Genomic DNA, 26,350 nt, shown 5'->3' with positions numbered 1-26,350 from the left:
TTTTATTTTATTTATATTGATTATATTTCAATCATAGTTGTAATAAATATAAATAAAGATATTATTTTTTGCTGTAATTTTCCAAATTAATTGCAAAATGTTTTTTTCATTACTTAATTTAATCAAGACGCCCACTTCGTGGGTGCTCGGGGACTCAAGCATTCAGGAAAGGCAAATAGTGAACTCTATTCTGATTTTAAAATCCTGTTCGATGTATATTATTGGATATCATACTTACAATTGTAGATTGCAGATAAAGAGCTCGTTTGGTCTCGCGGACAATTCCACAATGACCTTATTATATTTCCTCTTATAGGGTTATGTCAAAAGTATTGTATAAAAAACTAAATCCGTCGACTTAGCTGACTTAGGAAGACGAAAAACACTGGCGATTTTGACGACGAATAACACATAATATCCTGAATTTCCGCAATCAAATAATTTTCTTTATTTAATATTAATTTTTACAATAAATCTGAAAACACGTATTTCCGAAATAGTTAAAGCTAGGTATGGGATATTGAAGAATGTTCTGAAAAATTTAAACATACTATGGAAACCAAAAGTAGCAAATACAGATACGCAGATTGACCACAAATACTTTTTTTTGTACTGGTGCGGAAAAGAGCTCGCATTATAAGATCAACATCGTGATGTTGCGATGGAACTAGCTATATTATTTGGATTTTTATGACTCATAGTTTAATGTCATATGAAGTAAGTTCGTAAACTGCTGAGGACTGCTTGCGTCCCATCTTTTTCATGGACTGAACACCATTTTTTTTAATCAGTTGTAGGGTCAAGGCTGAAATCCCAGAATTCATCGAGACTTCGTGTGTCATCTCTTAGGTAACACTTTTCGTCCTGTGCTACGCATCTCCTGGACAAGATGATCATCATCATTTGGCTGTAGACTCTATGTGAGTCTTGGTCGCGTTTACTATTTCCCTTCATTGTTGTCGGTCCTGAGCAGCTATTTCCCATTGTTGTATTCCCATTTTGCGTAGATCACTGGCTACTGCATCCTTCCATCTCTTTCTTGGGCGACCAACTGACCTTCTGCCATCGGGCCTTTCCCAGAATGTGGCGTTTAGGAGTCTTTCGTCACTCGATCTTAGTACGTGGCCCGCCCATCTTATTCGGTTTGTTTTAATGTAGCGTACTATGTTTGCATCTCCATATACTGTCTGGAGTTCATCATTGTGTCTTCTCCATTCTCCCGTTGTCTCTTCTCTGCAAGACCCGTAGATAGTCCGCAGTATCTTTCTTTCCAGTACCACTAATTTTGTCTTTTCCCGCTGGTTCAGAGTCCATGTCTCGCTTCCATACGTTATTGTGGGACGAATTATTGTCTTGTACACTCTTATTTTTGCTGGTATTGAGAGTATTTTTGATTTAAGTACGGTCATTAATGAGTAATATGCCCTGTTTCCTGCAATGATCTTGGTTGCCACGTCATTTTCATATTTATTTTCAGATGTTATGATCGCTTCCAGGTACTTCAATTCTTAGACGACTTCAAAGTTGTATTCATTGATTGTTACGTTTTGTCTAACCCTTGGTCTTGGGTTCTTCGTAACCACCATGTACTTGATCTTGTCCTCGTTGACTTTCAGACCAACTTCCTTGGCTCCGTTTTCGAATAGGGTGAAAACTTCTTTTGCATCTCTGGTGGATTGTGCAATTGTGTACACGTCATCCGCAAACGTCAATGGTATTTTTGATCCTTGGGCGGCAAATCCGTTTGTCAGTTGTGGTTGAGCTTTCCTTACCGCATGTTCCAGTGCAAAATTAAGTAGCAGGGGGGCGAGAGCATCTCCTTGTCTATGCCCGGTGTCAATGAGGAATTCCTCCGACGTGGTGCTGCCAATTCTGATCCGTGCGGAACCGTTCTTTGTGCTCACCTGTGCTAATCATACCAGCTTTCCAGGTACTCCCATTTCTACCATGGTCTCCCACAATGCTTCTCTGCTAACAGAATCGTAAGCTCGTTTAAAGTCCACGAAGATTTGGTGTACATCGCGGTTGAATTCCCAGTTTTTTTCCAACACCTGGCGTAGGACGAATATCTGGTCTATGGTCGACCTTCCCGGTCTGAATCCGCTTTGGTAGTTGCCTATTTTTTACTCTGTGTATGGAGTTAGCCTTCTAGACAGTATTATGGATATAATTTTGTACGTTGTATTAATTAACCATATTCCTCTATAGTTCCGATATATTTGTTTGTCTCTCTTTTTGTGGATAGGTACTATATGGCTTTCATGCCAGTGTTTCGGTATTTCTTCTCTTTCCCAGACTTGTCTTATAAGATGATATATCTCAAGGTGGAGCTTTTCTCTCCCTTATTTTAGTAGTTCCGCCTGTATGCCATCTAGGCCTGAGGCTTTATGGTTTTTTAGGGACGAAATTGCGGAATTTACTTCAGCTAGTGTGGGCCCTGGTATTTCAGGTTCGGCTAACTGGTTCTGTCTTTGTTGCCCTGTCGTTGTGGGTTTTTCTGTATTTAGGAGTTGCTCAAAATACTTTCTCCCTTGGCGGCTTATCTCCTCGTCGTCTGTGAGCAATTGTCCTGCATCGTCTTTTATAAATCTTGGGCTGTTGGTCGTGTTGCCCTTCATTGTTTTTAGGTCCTTATAAAACTGTCTAGACTGACCGATGTTCCTCCTCCAGTTGCTGTATTCGCGCTTCTAGGTACTGTTTCTTTTTTCTTCTTAAAAGTCTTCTCGTTTGAGCCCTTACTCTGTTGTAGTCTTCCCTGTTCTCATCTGTAGGGCGTGTTAGTAACTCTAGCCTGTTGATTGCTTTCTGATGCAAGCTTTTTTCGCACTCCTGGTCAAACCACTGGTTTTTCTTCTTGTTATTCCTTTCTTTTCCTATAGTTTCCGCTGCGGCACTTTCTATGGCGTTCGTTATATTTTGCCATTTCTGGTCTATGGTCAATTCTGGCGTTGATGTTTATTCTTCTTCCAGTGTCTGCAATTTGTTTTGGATCAGTGCCTGATATTGGCGTTCATTATCAGGTAAATCGAGCCTTGAAATGTCCCATCTGTTTCCTTGTTGGCGTTGCTTTGGCTGTCTGGTCTTTAGCCTTGTTCTCATTTTTGTTCTGACCAGGAAGTGGTCAGAGTCACTTTCTGCTCCCCTCAGACTGTGTGCGCTGATGATATTGCTAGAATGTCTTCCATCGATAAGCACATGGTCTATCTGGTTTCGTGTGATTCCGTCATTTGACTCCCAGGCTACTTTATGTATATCTTTTCTTTGGAATTGTGTAGTTTTTACTACGATATTGTTGGCTACATCGAATTCTGCCAGTCTTGATCCGTTATAATTAGTGTTATCATGTAAGCTATGTGTGCCGATCACCGCTCTGAGATGGTCCTTTTTACCTAGTTTGGCACTGAAGTCTCCCAGTATGATTTTGACGTCGTATCTGGGTGCCGTTGTGTACTGTTGTTTTAACATTTCATAAAAGGACAAGATGGTGTTCCGAATCAGGATTGGGGAGCGCAGTAGTAAAAAAATGTTTATTTTGTCTCGTGCTTCATGTAGAAAATATTGTTTGCAAAATGTTGGTCCTATTGGTTATTTATCTTTGAACACATTAAGTTTTTTATATATCATTAATTTTTTAGTTAATTACGCTAACAACAAAAATAGTTCTACCTATGTACTTTAGACTAATTGGTTCAATAATTTTTTTCAACATGTTAATTTCGACCAATTATTTTTTTAAGTACTCGCTGATCTTTGCTATTGCAGGTGAAAAATACACTGTTATCTTTTTATATATGTAGTAGATGTTTTATACAGGATTAGCTCTCTCGGCATTTATGTAAAATGTCTATTTTACTACAAATAATTCATTTACGCTCTTAAATTCTGACACAAAACCTTTAAACAACTTAAAAAAAAGTGTGTGGGAATCCTCTCTAATGCAAAAAAAATCCTAATTTTGATTTCGCTAAATTCTAAAGCATCGTACAAGCGTTGTACAGAAGTTACCGAGCCTGTGGCATTTTATCAAACAGAAAAGTAAATACCGGTGGGTTCGGTATATTAGTAATGATTACTTTAAAGATAATATCAATTTTACAATATTTATTTTTGGTGTTTATTAATAAATATACAAGATAAAAATAACAATTAAAATGTAAACAAGTGTATAAAGTAATTTTCGTCAGGCGTATATATCGAAATGAATTCATTTGGGGTAGGTTATACTTTGATCACCTAAGGCAACTTAAAACTTTTTTTCTGCAATAAAAATACACTATCTAAAGGAACTGCAGGTGCCATTTAGCATTCTCTCTCTCTTGTCGTTTCCTCATTGCTGAGGATCGTGATTTCCTACAATGCGGGCTGTCAATTCTCTCCATCTCTTGCGATTTTGGGCTGCTCTCATGGACTCGGAAAACGTCTCTCCAGTGGCTTTCTGTACTTGATCTGACCATCGGATAGGTGAGCGTCCTCTGCCTCTACGTCCTTCTACGTTTCCGCATACAATTAGCATTTAGCATTAACAGACTTAAATTTAGTCTATGTTTCTATAGCGGCTTAAAGATGATTTGAAATTAACGTATAATAATAAATTGGGGAAATAATTTAAGAACTGTATTATTATCATCATTCTCTTCTTCATCTCCTACTCCTTATCCTGATATTTATCCTGGTTTTGTACCAATTGAGTTTTTTTCAAACATACTCCATAACTGCCAAGAAGAACTTACGTGACATCGTGTATCCTTCATTATCACCTCTTTCCAAAGGGAACTTGTTAGTTTTTTCATAGAGTTGCACACCTGCTGTTGATTTTTATCCAGCACTGGGTTAGATGCCTGATTATTCCTTTCGATTTTATCCTATCGAAAGCCTTTTGGAAATCAACAAAAACTAGTACTAGTATCCCGTTGTATTCTTTGGTTTTCCCTATTAAAGTTTTTAACGTTATAATATGATCATTGTTACCGAAACCTGAGCGGTAGAGGATAGATCTACTACAGGAATAGCAAACCTGCCCACGCGACCTCATGGATTTCCCCAACCACCCATCCCCGGGGAAACCATGTCCAAAAACTCTGCATCCTCTCCTCCCTTCACATACAAGCCAACTAGCCAATACGCATTAGGCAACCGTGGCGTTTTAATGGCTAAAACCCCTCCAACTGGTTCTAAAACAGAAGTTATAACCCAAGTAAGTAGGGCGATTTTTTTAGAAACTCGTCATCGCCAAAACTGTAATTTTAATTGCTCAATATTCATTGCTTTCCACCGGCCAAAACTGTAATTTTAATTGCTCAATATTCATTGCTTTCCACCGTAGATGGTTTTACGAGAGTCTTACAAAATTTACCTTTTGGTTTCATTTGGATTTGTCTTTCATATCATAAGACACTTGTTTCCGTCAATTTTGTCCATCCATACATGAATAGTAATGCAATTTTCAAATGAGCATTCTAGACATTCTGTTTTTGTTCCACTAGGTTTTACACCTTTTTCTTCAAGGGCCTGTCTCCATTATACCATTTTTTCTTCTAATTCAATCCAATATCAATCCGTTTTATAGATGTTATGTCGTAAGATTCTCGTACCAGGTCTTCGGTCTTCTGTCCTTACACCTTCCAGGAACATGCAACTTAACAATGGTCCTGTAGTATCTGAATTGTTGAACATCCATGTTTTTGTACATAAATACTAAGATTTTAAGGCTTATTTACTCTATAATTCTATTAAATACAATGTTCTTTTGTAACAATGTTTATAACTTTTGACTTAGTTTTTTATAATATAAAGTAACTAAAATGCGTTTATTCTTTTTCAGTTATCCATCAACTGTTGTCTATAGGCAGTTCCTTTGTGAGCATGGCCTGGGCAATGGCATCTTACCAAAGACTTCTGAGGGTGGCGCTGAAAACCAAAAATAATATTTCCTGGGCGGGAACCTTCGTACAGTTCATGTGGCACTTCTTAGTCACCGGTGAGTGATAATATAATTATTCTATTCTCATTTATCTATATGTATAAAAACGAGTGTTTGTCTGTATGTCCTTTAGAGAATCGTAAACTATTCATTCTGACCAATAAAACGGTTCAACTGGCTGCCTACGCCGATGATATTAATATTATGAGTAGAACATCAACAGGGGCACAGGAAGCATACGCAGAGTTAAAAACACAAACGAAAAGGCTAGGTCTGGAAATTAACACAGAAAAAACAAAAATAATGGTACAGACGAGAAGAAATATAATCCCACAAAACATTATGCATGAAGATGACATTGAAACGGTTGGAAAGTTTACATACCTGGGAGTAGAAATATATGCCGATGGAGCAGAGGATGGAGAAATACGAAAAAGGATAACGCAGGCAAACAAAGCTTATTTTGCCCTCTCCCATATATTTCGGTCTAAAAGTGTCCACCGAAATACAAAGATGAGAATCTATAAAACTTTAATTCGGCCAATAGCATGTTATGGCAGCGAAGCATGGGTCCTGAAAGAAACATCCAAAAACAAACTCGACACATTCGAAAGAAAAGTACTGAGGAGAATACTAGGACCTGTGAGGGGAACCTTCAGAATTTCCATATAACAACGAGCTCTATCAACTGTATAAGGAAACACCCCTGTCAGACTTCATTAGAATACAAAGATTGCAATGGGCCGGACATGTGATACGAATGGGAGAGGATAGGCTACCAAAACGAGCACTGAACGCCAGAATGCAGGGAAAGAGACCAGTTGGAAAGCCAAGAAAGCGCTGGGAAGACACAGTAAGCAGCGACGCACAAGCACTTTTAGGAGTCCGTGTATGGAGAAGAGCAGCCACAGACAGACAAGGGTGGAGGCAAAAAATAAAGGAGGCCAAGGCTCATTTTGGGCTGTAGTGCCGTAGAAGAAGAAGAAACTATTCATTCGAAATATATTTTCTTACATTGAAAATTTGCGTACCCTCAATTCTTCTTCGAAACATAAATCCACCACGGCTTTGTAACGGAACCCGGCTCTCAGTCAAGAAATTGATGAACAATGTTATCGAGGCAACAACAATTTTGACTGGAAAATTCAAAGGTGAAGACGTACTGTTGCCACGTATCCCAATAATCCCGACATATATGCCATTCAAATTCAAACGTTTACAGTTACCAGTGCGACTCACAGTGCAGGTTTAAGTCACAACGCAAAATTTGCCAAGTTGTGGTCAGAATACCTCAGATTCTCCTGCATTCTCCACGGACAGTAGCGATGTTTTCGGCAGATCTCGCGTTTCATCGGCGAACGGGTGTTGTTTGATTGATTACTACTAAACTAGTGGACTTACGTTTATCCTCCACACTGCGATAGCATGTCTTCTCTGTAGAACGATTATGAAGGCCGTAAAATGGGCGAAGCCCGCTGAACGTTATCCGAACAGAATAGACATTTCTATAAAACAATTTTATATCCATCCATGGTGATTTGGTAAACACAACTAAAAAAAGGACAGCCAATTTGACAGATAGCTGCAACAGTATAGCTGCTACCAACTGTCAAAGTTCGGAAGTCTGTATTCTAAGATACCTGCGAAAAATGAGAAGGTGTTTACTCTTCTATATCAATTCCACGTTTTCTAATACTGAAAATTGACTTCTTGTTTTTATTTTTTCTGAAATATATTTTTATCGAAAATTTACGGTTTGTGGTAAAGCCGAAACCTCAAATTTATAGAAATATCGGTTGTAACTAATCTCAATAATACACTAGAAGATTGGGGGCAAACCACATCCATACACTATAACTGAAACCAAGTATGTCTTAAGAAATACCACAAAAGAGATACATTTTCGAAAATTACGATATAAACTGTTACAGAGAAAATAAAATTCGGCATAAATACACTAAATCGTAACGAATATGCATCATCGAATTGAAATAACACAACAATTATTTCTTTTGTCGATGGGCAAAAGAATTAATTTATAATTGGAAATCTATAAGCCAGTCCAGTGTGCTGCAACAGCACACGACATTATTTTACTAGGCTTGTACGAGGATGAGACAGTATTTGATCACAATACTGTTGTAATACAATAGTTCATACTACACTGGAGTGCAAAATTAACCGGATACCTAGATTTTTCCTAAAAACTGGCGATTCAAGCAGTTTAAGTTTAAGAATTTAATAATAAACAAAATTTAAAAAAATAATTTATTAAAAATCAAAAATTTACCAAACAAAAATAATAAAAAGTTCAAGAAGTTTGAAAATCTGCAAAGAAAAACAAAAATTCTTTTTTTTTTAAACATTTTTTAATGAAAAACTATATTTAGTAGAGTGTATTACCTCAACGAGTCCTAATTACGGCTCCCATTTGATCAGGCATAATACAAATTAAGGCAGCAAATTCTTCCTGAGGAATTTTGCTCCCATTCGTCACGAACTGCTTGCTCCAAGTCATTAATCATTTGAAACACAGTTACGTCGAACAGGTCCCGGAATATCCCATGCATGCTCTATTGGATTTAAGTCTGAACTCCCTGGTGGCCATGGTAATAAAATTTCATCTAAGTAATCCCGTCTTATTCTTGCTTCTTCTTCCTACTTTATAAATAGGCAAAATGCCTGTTTTACTTCGGTTTTTAGCCTCAATTGACGTTGTCTGACCATCTTTTCCTCGGTCGTCCCAATGATCTTCTTCCATTTGGCGATTTGTCTCTTGCTATTCGTACTATTTTATTTTCTGTCATTATTTCGATGTTTCGATTCCATTACACTTTTCTTCTTTTGGTCCACGCGTTTATTTCCTCTATACCACATCTCTCTCGTATTTCCTCACTTCTTACTCTGTCTCTTAGAGTTTGGTTTGTTATTTTTCGTAAGACTTTCATTTCTGTTGTTTCCAGTAGTCTTTGTGTTTTCGCCGTATCTGCTCTTGTTTCCGCTGTGTACGTCATTATCGGTCTTATTGTTGATTTATATATCCTGGTTTTCGTTTCCGTTGTGATGTATTGGTTTCTCCAGATTGTGTTGTTGAGGCGTCCTGCTGCTCTGTTTGCCATGTTCACTTGTTTTTGTACTTCTTCCACTTTTCCGTAGCTTGACAGTTTTATTCCCAAGTATTCAGTTTCCATCACTTGTTCTATTATTTTGTTATTTACGACTAGTTTACATCTTCTCGGTTCCGCTGATATCACTATCGCTTTAGTTTTCTCTGTTGAGATCTCCATGTTGTATATGAACGCCGTATCTTCGAATTCTTTAATTGATCTTTGTAGGTCATCTTCATTTTCGGCTGTTATTATGGCGTCGTCGGCGTAGCATATTATTCTTGGAGGGATGCCGGTTTTCAACATCCCTTCAGGTACATGCTTGTTTGCTAACAGTGTCTCTTTCAGCGGTTTGTACTTGCTAAGTCCAATTGTTCCGCTAGCCTTCGAATGCTCAGTAATAGAAACTTAAGTGGACTCTTAAATGTGATTAAGTAGTGATGATAGTCTGGCCTGTTGAATAGATTGATAGAGTGAAATAAAACAATAACTTGTTTAGCTAGAACTGTAATTGAAAAAAAAAGGACAAGAAATAGAAACTTATAAACTGTGAGTGAATAACTAATCGTAAGGAACCTAATTAGAAAATTACAGTTTACGAACGAAAACACCATAACACTTCACATTACGGGTTCCCGATATATTGCGTAACTTGCGATTGCGAACGTGAAGAAAAACTCTCCGAAACTTGAAAAGTAGGTCTAAGCCCTACGACGATCGCTAATTCACTGGCTTCCCCTAGCCCCTCCGAAAGACTTGTCTATGCATTTTGAAGGATCTACCGGTTTAAGGTCAATATGGGCGGAGATTAACATTCTAAGAAATAAGTCAATGCAGACAAGGGATTTATTTAAGTAACCGATGCGGCGGAAATATTTTTATTTGTTTTTAAATAGAATTATTTGGTTGGAGATTATTGTTCTCCAACAATCCTCATTTCCTTTTCTCCCATTCTATATCCTCTTCTTTTTTTAACTTTCTTTATGATTTCATCCATTATCAGATTAAATGTTAATGGGCTCAGGGAATCTCCTTGTCTAATGCCAGTGTCATATTTGATAGGTTGCGATAGTTTTCCTTTACATCTTACCATAGCTATGTTATCTTTATATATATTCTCAATGGTTTTTACTTATTCTTGCAATGTAACGAAAGTTTTCTCCAACAAATGAAGCAAATGCCATTCTATGATTTTCCAAGCATTATTCAATATACCTCTCAGTATTTAAATTGCCCACTTGAATTGTAACAAGTTCTAAATGAGCCTCTAGGAAAATGTTTGATATCTCCACAAAATTGAACTCTGGGAATAAAATAACATTCATGGTAAAACGTTACCATCAATGTTATTTGCTCTTCTTTACCAGCTCTTCTCCAAAGCCTAGGCCGATGATTATCTGTTAAATCTTGATTCATCTGTGAAGAGCACCGCACCCCATTCTTTAACCCCCGAATTAAAACGTTTAAGTGTAAACGTTGCCTCCGATGATCTGCTATTAATAGAGCTTCCGTGACTGGAATAACTGTTTTACCAATTGGTTTGACGTATGCAAAAGTGTATCGATCTTGGTGGGATATATTTTGAAAAGTAATAAAGTACTTTAAGCCTATATATTTTTTGTCTTTATGGCTATATGCAAAACTAAAAACACAAACCTCGTATATGAATATTATCGTCTATGTCACTATCGTATTCATAACTTTGCTCAATCTTCTGTTTCTTGCACTATTTTTTTTGTATTTTACAATTCTGGTGGATTTACGTGAGTATGTCGATTGAATCGTATACTATGGTACTCTACCGATTTCCAGTTTATAAGAAAGTTGTCAATGTACATGTTGAAGCGGTGAAGAAAGGCAAAGGACCTTTCGTCACTCCTTGGTGGGTTTTTTTTATCTAAAAAAATCGTTGGTTGGTTTTTCAACTAACCATCTTTTTTAATTTTGTGTACATCTGTATATTCGTACATATAACAGTAATTTCTGTAAAATATTCTGTTAAGTAAATAAACCTAATAAAAAAATAAGATAATTCATTCAATTTGTTTCACATCTTCGAACAAGTGTCTGGATCTGTCAGGTGGCGAGCATACGTCATAATGTCTACCGCATATGTGTAGTGGTTAATGCAAATTTCAATTTAATAATTAATCTTGTCGTTGTCTGGCAACTAATGTGTTGAACTTTGTGCTATAAACTGATTAAGACAAAAATTAACTCCATTTACGTTCATTTTGAAGGCTAAGCGTGTAGGCATACCTTAGACTAGTGTGTTCTAAACACAATTGTAAGGCGGCAATTTCATATTTTTAACAAGCTGTAAACTCTAAACAAACATTTACTTAATTTACGAGGACTATACTGTAAATGCTTAGTAAAAAACTGGAACTGAACTTTTAATTTTTTAAGTGATGGAAATTCATTTATCTAATAATAAAACACTGAAATCTTTTGTTTTCACAAACACTTTCACAAAATTTAATATAACTTCTTATCACTACAGCAGTTTCGGCCGAGTGTCTTTTTCAAGTGATCTACACTGAGGGTCACGAAAAAGAGGCCACCTACAATTTTTGCCATTTTTTAATTTTTAAGAATCATACCCCAAAGTGATTGTCTATAGATGTTTGTGTAATGTCTAAGAATATGTTCTAAAGCAGTATGCAATCATTTTTTATATAACAAATGTCAAACAATAACTTCTTCCAAAATAATGATTTTATTGAAAAATAAAAAAAAAATACAATTAAGTCGTGCTTATTAATACTATGTATTAACCATTAACCACCTCTATTGTGAATTACACTCCTCATTCGATTTGGCATTGAATTGATCAAATTCTGCAGGTATTCTGTTTTTTACCCTTCGTTTGAGTTGGTCCCAAACATGTTCAATCGGGTTCAAATCTGGACTTTGAGCCGGCCAGTTCATTTTTGGCACACCGACAGTTTCCAGATTATTGCGTTTCATCCTGGCTACGTGTGGCTGCGCGTTGTCTTGCATAAAAATAAAGTTTTCGCCGACCAACCCAGCAAAAGGCATTACATGCTCGTCTAGAATTTCGGTAATGTATCTGTGTGCTTTCAATGCTAATCTATCAATAAATACGAGATCAGTACGGCCCCCGAATGAAATGCCTGCCCAAAACATTACCGAACCTCCTCCAAAAGCAACACGTACTCGTCGAACACAAGCAGCGTGTCGTTCCCCACGTCTTCTGTATGTTTTGATGCGACCATCTGAGCCATAAAGAACCATCCTGGCTCATCACTAAACAAAACATTTTTCCAATCTTCTATCGTCTAATGCTCGTGGTCTCTAGCAAACTGTAGTCGGCGTTGTCGATGTGCTGCTGTTAATAAAGGTCCTGTTGCTGGACAGCGAGCCCTTAGACCAAATTCCCTCAACCTTCTTCTCATGGTAGAAGTGCTTAAAGTCCACCCGTGAGCATTTTGAAAACGGTTTTGGATTGATATAGCCGTAAAGAACCGATTTTGCAAAGAAGTGCGTTGTAAAGAACGGTCTTCTCTGGCTGTCATGATTCTTCTGGGCCTGATCCTGGTCGTCGTTCGTGAGATCCAGTCTGTACGAATCGTTGGTAAATTTTTTGGACCATACAACGACTGACTCCAAGCTGTTGTCTGGTCACTTCTCTTTGACTCATTCCATTATTAATCAAAGTAACAATTTGAACAGATCTAGGAATTTTCTCAGCCATAGTTTTAAATTTAAAAATTGCACAAGTTTACTCTTCGAACAACTGTACACTAGTGAAAGGTTTTTGAAAAACAGAATAGCCATTTTCCAAGAAAAATAAGGTACAAAAAACACGTGCATTATCCGAAGTCGTAAAACTGATATCAATTCTGCAAACTTATTACCCTTAATTGACCTGTCGGCGCCGTTTGTTGGTGCCTAAAAGACGCTAAAAGTGTTTCTGCATTGTGGAAATTTAGTTACAATAGAATAAATTGTATAAACTTAAAGTTATTGAAAAATTCTTACAAAGTTCTAGGTGGCCTCTTTTTCGTGACGCGCAGTGTATTTTTGGTATGCGTTTACGAATAATTTAAGGAGGGGAAACTGTTTGTTTTAAGTTGGTCATTCAGAATTATATCTGTATTTTTTAATTTGTTAATTTCCATAGATTCTAACAAAGAGAGCTTAAGGGCTTCATTTTTAATGTGAAGAATTTGAAATTGGTCATTAAAAGAATCCTTATGACCTAGAAGGTGAAGTGCGTACGTAGAATATGTTTTTCTATTATTGAAAGCTCTTTTGTGTTCAGCTATACGGTTGTTAAAAGTTCTACCAGTTTGACCGATGTAAGTTTTTTGCAGTCGCTACATTAAGTTTTTATACACCAATCTGTAAGTGTTTTTTTTCTTTTGGCTCTGTTATTCTTAATATAGTCGGTCTAGAAAGTACTTATTCGGAAAAAAGAAAGCAGAATTATAATTTTATGATATTTATTTCTATCACTTGAAATATAAAATTTCAACAAATAATTCATCTCATTTACTTATACAACCTCCATTTAAATCTAAACACTTAACTAAAAGTCCAGGTACACCCGAAACTAGGTCAAGGCCATAATATTCGGTAATGGTGTTCCATGCCTGTAAAACTGACCGAATCAAATCTTCTTTATCTCGTGGCGCTGCTCGTTCCACTTCAATCTTCATCAGTCCCCATATGTTTTCAATGGGGCTAAGATCTGGAGATGCTGCTGGTCACGGAATTGTTGCCAATTCGTGTTCTCGTGCATCCAAGCTTGAGTATAAGCAGAAGTATGGCATCTTGCATTATCTTGCTGAAAACGCTACCCCTCTGGATATAAAACATGAGCCGTTTCAAGAAGAAAACCATTTAGGATGTCACAATATTTCGCACTATCAACAGTACCATTAACTATACAGAGAGGTGTAGCACCACGCTGAGATATTGCTCCCCAAACCATTATTTTAGTGGGAAATTTTGAAATTTGAACGGTAACATTTTCTCTTGATAGGACTTTTAGACGATTTGCACCAAGCTGAAAACAACTTTCATCAGATATAAAGACATTATTAATATTATCTTCTCGAAAACGTTGACAAAAATCTATTCTTCTAGACGGACTATATATTTGCTTAAGTTGTTGTTTATGTTGTGTATGTATACGAAGTATGTACTGTATATGAAGACGAGCAGAAGGTACTTGGTTTTTTTCTGGTGGTGGAAATACTAATTTCAGGGCTTCCTTGTGTAGTTTTTGTTTTAAAATTTTGTTTATTGTTTATTTTTTGTACCCATTGTTTATTTCTGCTATTTCTTAATGATATTCAATTAAATTTTTTAATTGATTTAGAAAAACTGAATCATCCCTCTCCAACGCATCCTCTTCTTGTAGATTTCGGTCCAATCTTTATGCTCTTTTGACCATCTTATTTTTCCTTTGTTGTAATGTTATAAGTGATTGTCCTTAGCCTATAATAAAATGAAATTTATTAAAAACAATTCGTACTAATTTTTTCAACTATAAAATTTATTTTGTAAGTACCAAATCCTAATTTGTGGGCCTTTCGGTGACATGTTGATCTAAAAACGTGTATTCCAATAACGTCACTTCATAAAACGCTTAACTCCATATAATTTGCTATAGATAAAGTCACGTTGAGATGGCAGTGTACGGATATAGGATAACAGCGTTGCCAATTCTACTGCCATTGTAAGTTTTGCTACTTTTGTAAAATAAGCAGGGCCAAACTCACGGTAAACTAAGATATGTTTAGGTAAGCTAAAGTTGTTAATAGAAAATTCGTGAATGAAATAAATGGTAATAATTCCTAAAATGCTTTTATACATAATACCGCAGTTAATAGGGAAAAAAATATAAAAAATATTCTACAGGTTTTTTAATGTTCTAAACGGTAGATAAGGGATAACTGATGATAATTCCTTGAAGACTTACAGCCAATTTTGCTTTGTTTATTTTTTAAAGAAAGATGAAGTTTGGAAAAAATCATTTTTTTGCCTATTTTGTTCCTCGTGCATTTTAGGGAAAAATGTTTCAAATAAATGTTGCAGATCTTAAACAGTTTTTTAATTTTTTAGTTTGTAAATTAAAATACATAAACAAATGACTGAGATAATTGCAAAAAACCCCTAATTGAGTCCCCTCGAACACAAAGGTGTAAGTGCAGTTGCTTATCACTTAGCAACTGATATCTAACAACAGGCACGTACTTTTGGCTTCAAACTTTCTACATTAACAACAATAACACCATCAAAAATTACATGTCATTGAAAACATGCTGAAAACTGAAAAAGTGCTACCTAGGTTTTTAAATTTATATCGAACTTTGAACAAAGATTTTTCAAAACTTTGTTTTTGGCACTTACACCCCTTGTGTTCTAGGGGCCTCAATTGTGCACTAATTTATTAAATGTTCATAACTTTATTTTTTGCATAATGACGTCTAATATAACTACTTGAAATTATGTCGATTAATGAGTTATTTAAGTGTGCTACATTTCAACCAGATCAACTAAATATTTTATTACCTTTACTGAGAAAAGAATACCCCCGAAAAACAATTTTCAATCATCTTCATTTTCATAATCTAGTTGATCTTCACAGTCATCGTTTAATGAAATTCTAATAGGTTCAATGTCATCTTGAATGTTGTCTACTGTCCAAAAATTATTCTCCAATTTTATAACATGGTTGACGTAATTTTTCCAATGTCCATTGTTCTGTACTTTATCATAACCTTCATAAATCAATGTTTTAACGTCGTTTTGTTTGAAACTTGAATTCTTAGAGGACACGTACCGTTTCACTTCACTCCACACCATTTCTATTGGGTTCAGTTCACAGTGATAAGGCGGAAGTCTTAAGATATGTACATCTACGCGGCATTGTTCGTCACTGTGATTCCTGTATTTTTCACCAATACAATCAATTTTGTATTTGTCATAAATATTTTTAAATACATTAGCAGTTTCCAGAAGTTCATTTTTTAAGTAATCTTCTTCAAAATAAATGTCCTTTTCATAGAGCCACTCCTTAATTTGACGTTTCACCCAATATTGTTTGGGAAAATTTAATTTCCTAGAGTGATAAGATGCATTGTCCAAGATAATGACATTCTTTTTATTTTTTGGGAGATTCGGTATTAACATCTCTTCAAACCATTTTTCAAATAGATCTCCGTCCATCTCTTCATGGTAATCTTCAGCACCTTTTTTGGCAAGAAAAGTGATGTCAGCACCTTCAACAAATCCGTCTTTGTTTCCTGCATGGACTAAAACAAATCTTGGTCCTTTTCCGGTCGGAGTTTTTAAACCTGTGGTAAGTCCATTTACGAAAGCCTGTCGGCTATTTTTTATTGTTGTATCTTGCCATACTTGCCCATTGGTTATTAAAGTATTAACCCATGATTCGTCCATATAAATGATATTGGCTCCTTCGTTCCTCAGTTTCTTTATTTCCCGGAGATAGTGACGCCTCCAAGCGACTATTTCTTGTTTTTCTATTAATATTGAATTTCTACCTTGTTTGCCATATATAAAACCCATGTCGTGCAATAGTCTTCTCAACGTACTCTTGGAAAAATTCGGAAGATGCTCCATTTGCTTAATTTTTTCTAGTACTACGTCAAGGGTTGGAGGAGTATTGTCCATAAAAAAACCGTGCACTACTTGTCTTATTCTAGACCGAGTTGCTTCATCATATCTATTCTCACGACTATTCAAATAACCGGTTATTTTTTTTCTTATAGGAGTTACGAGTGGACCATTTTTACTTTCACTTCTATATCGGAATATCGTTCGCTCAGAGACTCCAGTCATAGCAGAAACTTCCCGCACTATTGTTGATACACTTTTATCATTATTACTGTTTGATAAATAGTTAAAAACATTTAACACTATTTTTTTGCATTCACTATTTAACAAATTACCGTTTTTGAATTTTATTACACTCGCGGCCATTTTGACACTGACACGACACAAACGTCTGATATCAACTGAAAATTCTTTTAATGACTCTCAAGTATTTACCTGAATTTATAATTGCTGGCATTAGACAATAATTTTGAATTTATAAATAGGTATATTTTTTTAATTCTAAATTATTTTTTAATGTCTGTATCTGTAAATGCAGGTAGAGAAAGTGTGTCATTAAAAGGACATTAAGATCAAAAACGGATTATACAAATAATTATTTCATTTCCACGAATTGTAAACAATTTTGAACAGAAGATATAATTCCGAAAAGACCAGATTTCCGAAATATAACTTTCTATTTTTAAAATACCAACAGAAAAATTATATAATTAAAAAAATGTAGTATTTTTCCGTTTCACATTCATAAATATTTCCGAAATTATAATTCTTTTATAGGAGCCGGCCCATAACGTACGATTGTAGGTACGATTAAAAACTGACAACAATGTAGTTATTTCTGGCATATAGAAAGTACAGGCCTATCTCTGGAACGCTACCATCTGAATGTGAATTTATCTATAGTCGATTTTCACTGTAATGCGTCTTAATGCCCTTCTATCTGCTTCGGTTATTTTACCTTTTCGTACATTTCTAGGTTTTGTGACGACCGAACCTGTAGTTTTGTATCTTCTGACTACATTTCTTACACTATAGCGTGACAATTGCAACATATTCGTGATTTCCGAATTGGATTTTCCAGAATTAAAAAATCTTGTAATGATTGAACAAATTTTCTCATCGATAACTTTACCTCGACCCATTGTATATTCCACAAACAGCAAAAAGCTTTAGAATACTACAAAATACATTTAACATTAACTGAGAATATTATTGTTTTGATGTTATTTTTCCATAGCTACCTCTGGATTTAACGTAATTATGAAAAAATCAACGTATGTTGACATAAGTGAATGCATAGCCAGGGTTTAGTGAAATTTTTTTTATTGTTGAAAATAAATAAAAAAGCATAAGGGTAATGTTTTTAATAAATATTAATAAAAATGCCATATTAATTAATACGGGAACTTAAAAAAACATGCAGAGTACAATTTGTTTATGATAATCGACTTAAATTGCAAATTCCACAGGTGAGCCGACTGATATGGGAAGGGACTCGTATGCTTCAACTTTGGACTTAATTTTCCCCAAGTTTTTAACTACTTATCGGAATCAATCAATAAAAACCAAATAGGAAATACATACTCATCAAAAACACAATAAACTCTTATTGTTTGTCTTATTCGGTCTAGTCTTTTATCTTATCTTAATCCCCATGTCTATTATATATAATCCGATCGAGTAAACCTGAACCCAAATGCAAATTTATGTAAATTGTCCAAACAAAATTCCCATTGTGATTTAATTCCTTTTGTTTTTGTTGAGATTTCTGTTTTATTGAAGGTTTTAGCGCATTAAGTTACTGTTGTACCACGTGCCAGTCGTGCGAAAATGAAATTTTACAAAGCTATTAAGTAATTTGCGATTTCAACTGAAAGGTTTCCATTGTTTGCGATAATTATAGATATAATTAAAATCATCATAACTGTTTCAATATTTGAGGAGCGTTATTCCAAAATGTGATGTTTGTTGTGTCTTATCTATCACAAACAAGATCTTCTTCTATCTTGTACGATCGTGTACGATTTTAAATTCTATAAATATTTTTACTGTAGGCGGCAATATCCTTTTCTATATTTGTATTTTTCTATCGCTTGGGTAGCGCAATCTACAGCATCTTGCTGCATGTCTTCGCTCATATCAGCATTTTTAAGAACTGCTTTGCGGTCAGTCATTTTCTGTCCCTTAGTATCTGGAGAATTTGACGTGAATTTTACGTTCGTTCACAAACGGAGAAGTAAAAAAAAAAAATTATTTTATTATTTTGTTGAATACTATTTTTAAAAATATTAATATATTATTTAGAAATATTTTTACGTTGTAAACATAATCCAGATAAAAGTGCAGTTTTTACAGGATGTCCTACGGGACAAAGCACCAGTTCCGTTACGCAGCAAAGTCGCTATCCCGTCACGCGTGCATCCCTAATCCTTGCCGTATACCTTTTTTTGGAAATCTCCTTCGACATTTTGCTTTCCACAATTACTTAAGCAATCTGATGCCAATACAGTGCTGTTATGATTCGAAATTCATCATAACCCGTTGCTCTGAGTATTTCTGATAGTTTATGGTGTTGAATGTAATCAAAAGCTTGTAAAATTTATGTCAAGAGCTCTCTGTGACAATATATTGAGTGAGAATAGAGCCTAACAAGTTCCCATTCCGTTTATGAAGCCGAATTGGGTCTCGTCCACTTGCTGCTCGGACTTCTTATATACAGATTGAACGAATTTAAAACGGAACATACAATTTAATATATGTCTGTTTGAACTGCATTTGAAATAGTTGACCAATATAAAACTTAGACAAAAATAAATCCATACCCAGTGATAGACATTGTATAAAATATCGTTCAACTATCTGTCTCCTTTAAAGGAAAGAGGAGCTTGCCTAATAGTCGGAGAGATAGAGCCGAAATTTTGAACTGATCAGTAATATGACATTTCTCTATTGGAATATATTCATTGTAACTGGGTTAAGACTTTGCCTTACAGGCGGACGCCTCTCGTGGTACAGGGGGTGGCTATACAGGGATGAAGTTGTAATTTTTTTCGGAAAAACTAACGATCGATAATATGGCTGAAAATTTGCCCAGAGTAAGATCTTGGTATAACTAGACGAAATCCCAAAGGGCGGACGCGAGAGTGGATACATAAGGGGTGGCGGACAGGGGTGAAATTGCAATTTTTTGGGGAAAAATTAACGATAAGTAATATGTCCGCCATTTTCATGGCTCATTATTTAGCCCCTAAAAACTCTAAATCCAAAAGAGCGGACAGCTGGATTGGTACAGAGAGCCATAAAACGGGGTCAAATGTACCACTTGCCTGCGCATTTTAGGTCTCGGTAACAATTTTCAAACTGATTTTATTATGATATTTTTATACCGATTGATTTGAAAATTTGTATGCTCATTTCTGTTACTATTCTGAAAAGCGTCAAGTAGAGTTTTCCTCAAAATTTTCCAAAAAAATTTCCGTTAATGAAAATTTTCGTAATTTTTTGAGGTAAAATCTAATTTGTAGAATCCTTTCGATTTTCTGTCAGTTATACCATGATTTTTTTCCAAAAATTTTCAAACGATTTTTCCGATAAGAAAAAAACATTAGAAAAACTTTAAAAATTTCGTCATTTTTCTCACTCTCATTGATGTCATCACATTCATCATCTTCGTCACTTTCACTTTCAATAATATCACATTCATTATCTGCTTCATTTTCAATCACTACTTCTCGAACTGATTCTGGCATCTGAGGTCCACTAAACCATTTGAATTTATATGTTTCATCTTAAAACTCCCAACCATGTTCTTCAACAATCAATTCTGTTGGTACTTTTTTATAAGCATTTGTCCAAATATTTGAAATATAATGGGCTCGCAGTAGATGTTGGTGTAATTCATCTTGACATGGTGGTAAGCTTGAAGCATCGAAATTTTTTAGTTTTTTTTAAAGGCTCGTTTACATCATGCAACTTATACTGCCGGTTAAATAGTGAAAATCTGACATCGTTTACTTTTCTTTTTGGAATTGTTCTCGTCAGTCCTGTTCCATATAAGTGACATATGAAAGTTTCTAAGGTTTCAAAAACTTCATTACAATCGAAGTCAGTTTCACCAAGTTGGATAAAAGCATCTTGATACTTATTACATTTAGCGCATGCGTCTAGAATTACTGATCTAAATGGAACGCGCATCATTATTATTTTAATATTTTAAAATAATAATGATGCAAAATTAATGTCCAAACAGAATTTGTAAAATTATAATTAACTAATGAAAAAAAATTCAATCAATTTAAAAGTTAAAAAAAATATTGAAAATATCTACAAAGTAAATTTCAAAACTTAAAAAATTGATAATTCCACTATTAAATTGATTTTTATTAATAATTATTTGTAAAATGTTAAAGGAATTCTACAAATTGAATTTTACCTATTGATAAATAGAAATAATATATTTTGTATTTGATTATTAATGTAATAATAAATCAAATTTTTCTTATATCTGAACAACCATTATTTATGCAATATAAATTTAAAAACCTTTTTATTGTAATAAAAAATAAGTAAAATTACTATTTGTTATACAAAAAATATTTAATAGTTAACATTATAAAATTACTTTAATTTAATAAAATATCAAATATCAAACATTTATTCAATTAAAAATTAATTCGTAAAATATTTATATTTAAGAAAAAAATGTGATTTGTAAAGTAAATATGACTTTAGTTTAAAAAAAAACATTATCATAATATCATTTTAAAACTACAAAATATTCTATAAAAGATTCAGACGATGACGTAGAGTTTTATCAAATGTTTTAGAAAAGTTTTTCTAAATTTTTTTTCTTGTCGGAAAAATCGTTTGAAAATTTTTGGAAAAAAATCATGGTATAACTGACAGAAAATCGAAAGGATTCTACAAATTAGATTTTACCTTTAAAAATTACGAAAATTTTCATTTACGGAAATTTTTTTGGAAAATTTGGAGGAAAAATCTACTTGACGCTTCTCAGAATAGTAACAGAAGTGAGCATACAAATTTTCAAATCAATCGGTATAAAAATATCATAATAAATTCAGTTTGAAAATTGTTACCGAGACCTAAAATGCGCAGGCAAGTGGTACATTTGACTCCGTTTTATGGCTCTATGTACCAACCCAGCTCTCCGCTCTTTTGGATTTAGAGTTTTTAGGAGCTAAATAATGAGCCATGAAAATGGCGGACATATTACTTATCGTTCATTTTTCCCCAAAAAATTGCAACTTCACCCCTGTCCGCCACCCCTTATGTATCCACTCTCGCGTCCGCCCTTTGAGATTTCGTCTAGTTATACCAAGATCTTACTCTGGGCAAATTTTCAGCCACATTATCGATCGTTAATTTTTCCGAAAAAAATGACAACTTCATCCCTGTATAGCCACCCCCTGTATCACGAGGGGGTCCGCCTGTAAGGCAAAGTCTTAACCCAGTTACAATGAATATATTCCAATAGAGAAATGTCATATTACTGATCAGTTCAAAATTTCGGCTCTATCTCTTGGACTATAAGGAAGCGATAAGTGGTTTGACAGCATAATAACTGCTTGTGTAGTCTAGTTTTTTCAGTGATTCTAGGCAACCTATTTGGGTGGAGTTTTAACTTGTTCTTGAATGAATTCAGAATCCAGCAGCCTGCTGAAGTATTGGATTTTTATAATATAATTATTTGACAACCTTTTGTTGGCCAACCATCTAGAGAGGAGTTGAGCCGAAATACATTGATTTCGTATGTTCCGTTTTAAATTCGTTCAATCTGTATACTGGTGTGTATGACTCTCAAGAACGTTTATAATACGTGAGACATCAAGCTTATCATGCGGTAATCACATTTAGATCCATCAGCTTTTTTGGGTAAGATGATGAAAGATCATTTTAGCTAATCTGAAGGTATTTTCCATATCTGTAGATAGTGCAGAACAAATCTGTCAGAAGGATTATCCCCAAACCGTCTTCGTTTACCAGTAGCTTTAGAGTTTCTTCCTATGGCTTTACAATCTTTCTGTAATTTGACAGCATGTTGTACCTCTTCTTTAGTGATGACAGGATTCCTTTCATTGATCTAATTGGCGTGGGAGGGTGGCTGTGGTTGTTCGTCGTTAAATGTGTTCATAACGTTTTCTTTGCAGCAATTAAGTTTGTTTTCAGTTCCTAAAACGATGTGATTTTTGCTATTTTTCAATATTACGCTGTTCTTTTTGTAATTTCTTCCTGTCATTTCCTTGATTGTTTTATGTACGTTGTGGAAGTCGTATTTTGCTGTAGTTGTTCAATTTCTCAGCATCTCTGTGTCATTCATTGCTCTTTTGCTTCTCTGCACTTTCTACTTATAGTTTTATCGAATTCCCTGTATATATCAGCATTTTTTGTTTTTTCTTCCCCCCGTTTTGTCATTAAATTTAAAATGTCGTCGGTCATTCAGGTTTGTTTTTTGTCTGTGTTTCAAGACCAATATCTCGCTTCAGCGTTTTATGGAGTGCTTCTTTCATCGGTATCCGTTTGTCCTCACCTAATGTTTAGTGCATTAAAAAGTTACATTGAGATTACATTTTTGAAAGGACGTAATTTTATTTTTTTGATGTGTTGGGGTGGTTAGTATAAGCTTAGGTTTAAGTTTGTGGTGTCGCCACCTTTCATCTTGTAAAAAGAGGGCAAAGGGTTTTCGCGCTGTATCTCGTAAGTTAACAGCCGTACAGAAAATTTTCAAAAACATTATTTGTAGCAAATTAAATTTTCTACAACTTTCATTCATCGATTTTTCTAAAGGTTTCCTTCCCTGCTGTTTCTAGCTTTCTCTTTGTTTTCTCTGTGTAAGGTCTTGTTTCTGCCGCGTATGTCATTATTGGTCTGATGACTGTTTTGTAAATTCTGCCTTTCATTTCTTTCCTGATATATTTATTTCTCCATATTGTTTCATTCAAGCAGCCTAAGGCTCTGTTTGTTCTACTTACTTGATCCTCTACTTCAGTTTCGAGCTTTCAGTAACTATTCTCCGTTCATAAATTGTTGAGAGTACGAAATGTGCCTCAAACTCATAAAACGGTCGTAAACCATAGGCGTTCCTGAGGTGTTTATTCATTAAATAATAATATAATATTTTTTAATACTGTTATATATATATATATATATATATATATATATATATATATATAATATTAATAATATTTTAATACTAATATATTTAGCAAAAAACAATTAAAACTTTCACGGCTAATGTTATGTAATTATATTATATTAATAAAAATAAGAATTTAACCATTAACAATTTTGTAAATAAGAATACCTTATCTCTTTGGATATTTCAATACTAATCTTCGCGTTTAATCACTTTACTAGAAAACCTGGAATTCATATCCGAAGGTACTATTCGTTGCAAGATAATTAGGATGGAATTCCCCAGATTTTTAATAATATAATGGGTATGCTTTGGCCACGTGCCTCGTTTGTTCAGTTTATATTCGAAACTTAACTTAAAAGGGTGAAGTTATTACGAACGAAAACAATTTTTTTGTTTAGTACGTTTTTGATTGCATGTAATTTACGGCTCGTCGGTGTGTCCGCGTCTACGGCAGTAGCGCACCTAGAATTTGCCTCTGGGGGGGGGGTTTTGGTTGGTCACCAAAATTTTTTTTATGGTGTTGCCTCCATTTTGAGTCCTTAAAATGTGTAAGTAATAGTGTCGGAATAGGGTCCTGGGGGGGGGGGGTTTAACCCCCAAAACCCCTCGGTGTGCCACTGGTCTACGGCAGTAATTAGCGTCTCGAATATTTCTTTTGCGAATTATATGCAGTGCGTGAGTGATTTTTTATTTCTTATACCTACGAACATATACGTACCTTTCGCTCGTCCTCGTTTTGTTGGATTGTTTGTGATGGCTTCATCATCAACATCATCAAGTTTTACACCGGTACTGTTGCGTACAGTCAGTAAGTCTGTCTATTCACCAAGAGAGAAGACTATTGTCCTGAATGTTCACGATGCTCTGGTTTCTCAGAATCCCACAAACACTGTTCGCAACATAGTCGAAAGTTGTGCCAACATGACTGGCGTAGGAGAGTCAACTATATATAGGTTCCTATCAGAAAGAAAAAAACACGGTATAGCTAACCCAAACACAAACGAATACTTAAAGAGAGGGAAAAAGTCTATTGAAATTGATGAATTTGCCAAAAATGGTATTCGAAGGAAAATTCATGGATTTTAATATTGTTCTGAAGCTATTTTCTTGTGGCATTTTAAATTAATCAATATTTAAATGGGAATAAGCCACAATTAAAGGTTAAAATACATTTATTGACGTTTCAATTTCCACTTCGGAAATCGTTCTCAAAATACAAACATTAGTTTGTATTTTGAGAACGATTTCCGAAGTGGAAATTGAAACGTCAATAAATGTATTTTAACCTTTAATTGTGGCTTATTCCCATTTAAATATTAATTAATTCATGGATTTTTTTTCAAAAAAGAAATACCAAACCTAAACAAAATTTTACAAGAAGTTAGAGACGACCCGGATTTGCCTCATATCGGACGAACTAAATTGTGGCAAATTTTAAAAGAATTAAATTTCCGGTGGGAGAAATCAGACCGAAAATCACTTTTGATTGACCGGGAGGAGATAATATGTTGGAGAAGAAATTATCTAAGATCCATACGAAAATTCCGGGCTGAAGGAAGGTCCATCTTCTACCAGGATGAAACGTGGGTATACTCAGGTCATACTCTAAAAAAAATTTGGTCAGATAAAAATATATTAAGCTCCAGGCAAGCCTTTATGGAAGGTTGGTCTACTGGTATCTCCCCAGTAGATTAATAATTTCTCACATTGGCAGTGAAAAAGGATTTGTTAAGCATGGTTTGTTGGAATTTCAGTCCAAAAGCACAAAAGACTATCACGAGGAGATGACAGCTGATGTTTTCGAAGAGTATTTTGAGCAGATGATTGAACACATACCACCAAATTCAATTATAGTATTAGATAATGCACCTTATCATTCACGACTAGTAGAAAGACTTCCAACGACTGCGTGGAAGAAACAGGATATTCTTGACTGGCTGCGAAATAAGTATCTGCCTTACGAAGATGGAATGGTAAAAGCAGAACTTCTAAAAATTGCCCGGCAACACAAATCTAAGTTCAAGGAATACGTAGTTGACAAAATGGCGGAAAGGCGAAACATTACAGTCCTTAGACTTCCACCCTACCACTGCGAAATAAATCCAATTGAACTTTTTATTTTTGAATAAAATAAATAAGTTTTATTAAAAAATACAATTTACATAAGTACAATTTAAAAAATATATTTATTTAGTTCAAATAAATGTTTCAATCATATACTCTACGACACTGGTCGGTAATCTGTTAACCATTCAAAATACCTTCGTAATAGGATTATAAGGTATTGTATTCCTTCAGATACAAGGTGGGTTAGTCGAAAACATCTTAAACCGTCAGTTTCAGGTTGGTTTTTACTATTATATCGTATTACCTATCCTCTCTGTATTTCAGGTCCCTAATTAGGGTTAAACTTGTAGTGAGCTATCAACAAATTGTGAACCGACTGTAGATAATATGATGCCACATTAAACGGTTAAACTCCATCATTTTTTCTATTATCTGACTTTCCAGCTCAAATTTACATCTTAGTAAATTTGCTTTTGTATCCATGCA

General features: G+C 34.8%; 1 protein-coding gene across 1 annotated transcript in view; it reads left to right on the top strand.

Moving 5' to 3' along the window:
• Positions 1-26,350, top strand: part of LOC140443141 (XK-related protein 4-like) — an 80,730-nt gene that overhangs the window by 17,362 nt on the left and 37,018 nt on the right. The window contains exon 2 of the mRNA XM_072534229.1: positions 5,822-5,977. Within this exon, the coding sequence (XP_072390330.1) occupies positions 5,822-5,977 (156 nt within the window). The remainder of the gene's footprint in view (positions 1-5,821; positions 5,978-26,350) is intronic.

This window comes from Diabrotica undecimpunctata, chromosome 6 (assembly GCF_040954645.1).
Source record: "Diabrotica undecimpunctata isolate CICGRU chromosome 6, icDiaUnde3, whole genome shotgun sequence".
Lineage (NCBI taxonomy): Eukaryota > Metazoa > Arthropoda > Insecta > Coleoptera > Chrysomelidae > Diabrotica > Diabrotica undecimpunctata.
Note: the sequence above shows the minus strand (reverse complement) of the source record. Positions and strands in the feature narration are given on the sequence as shown.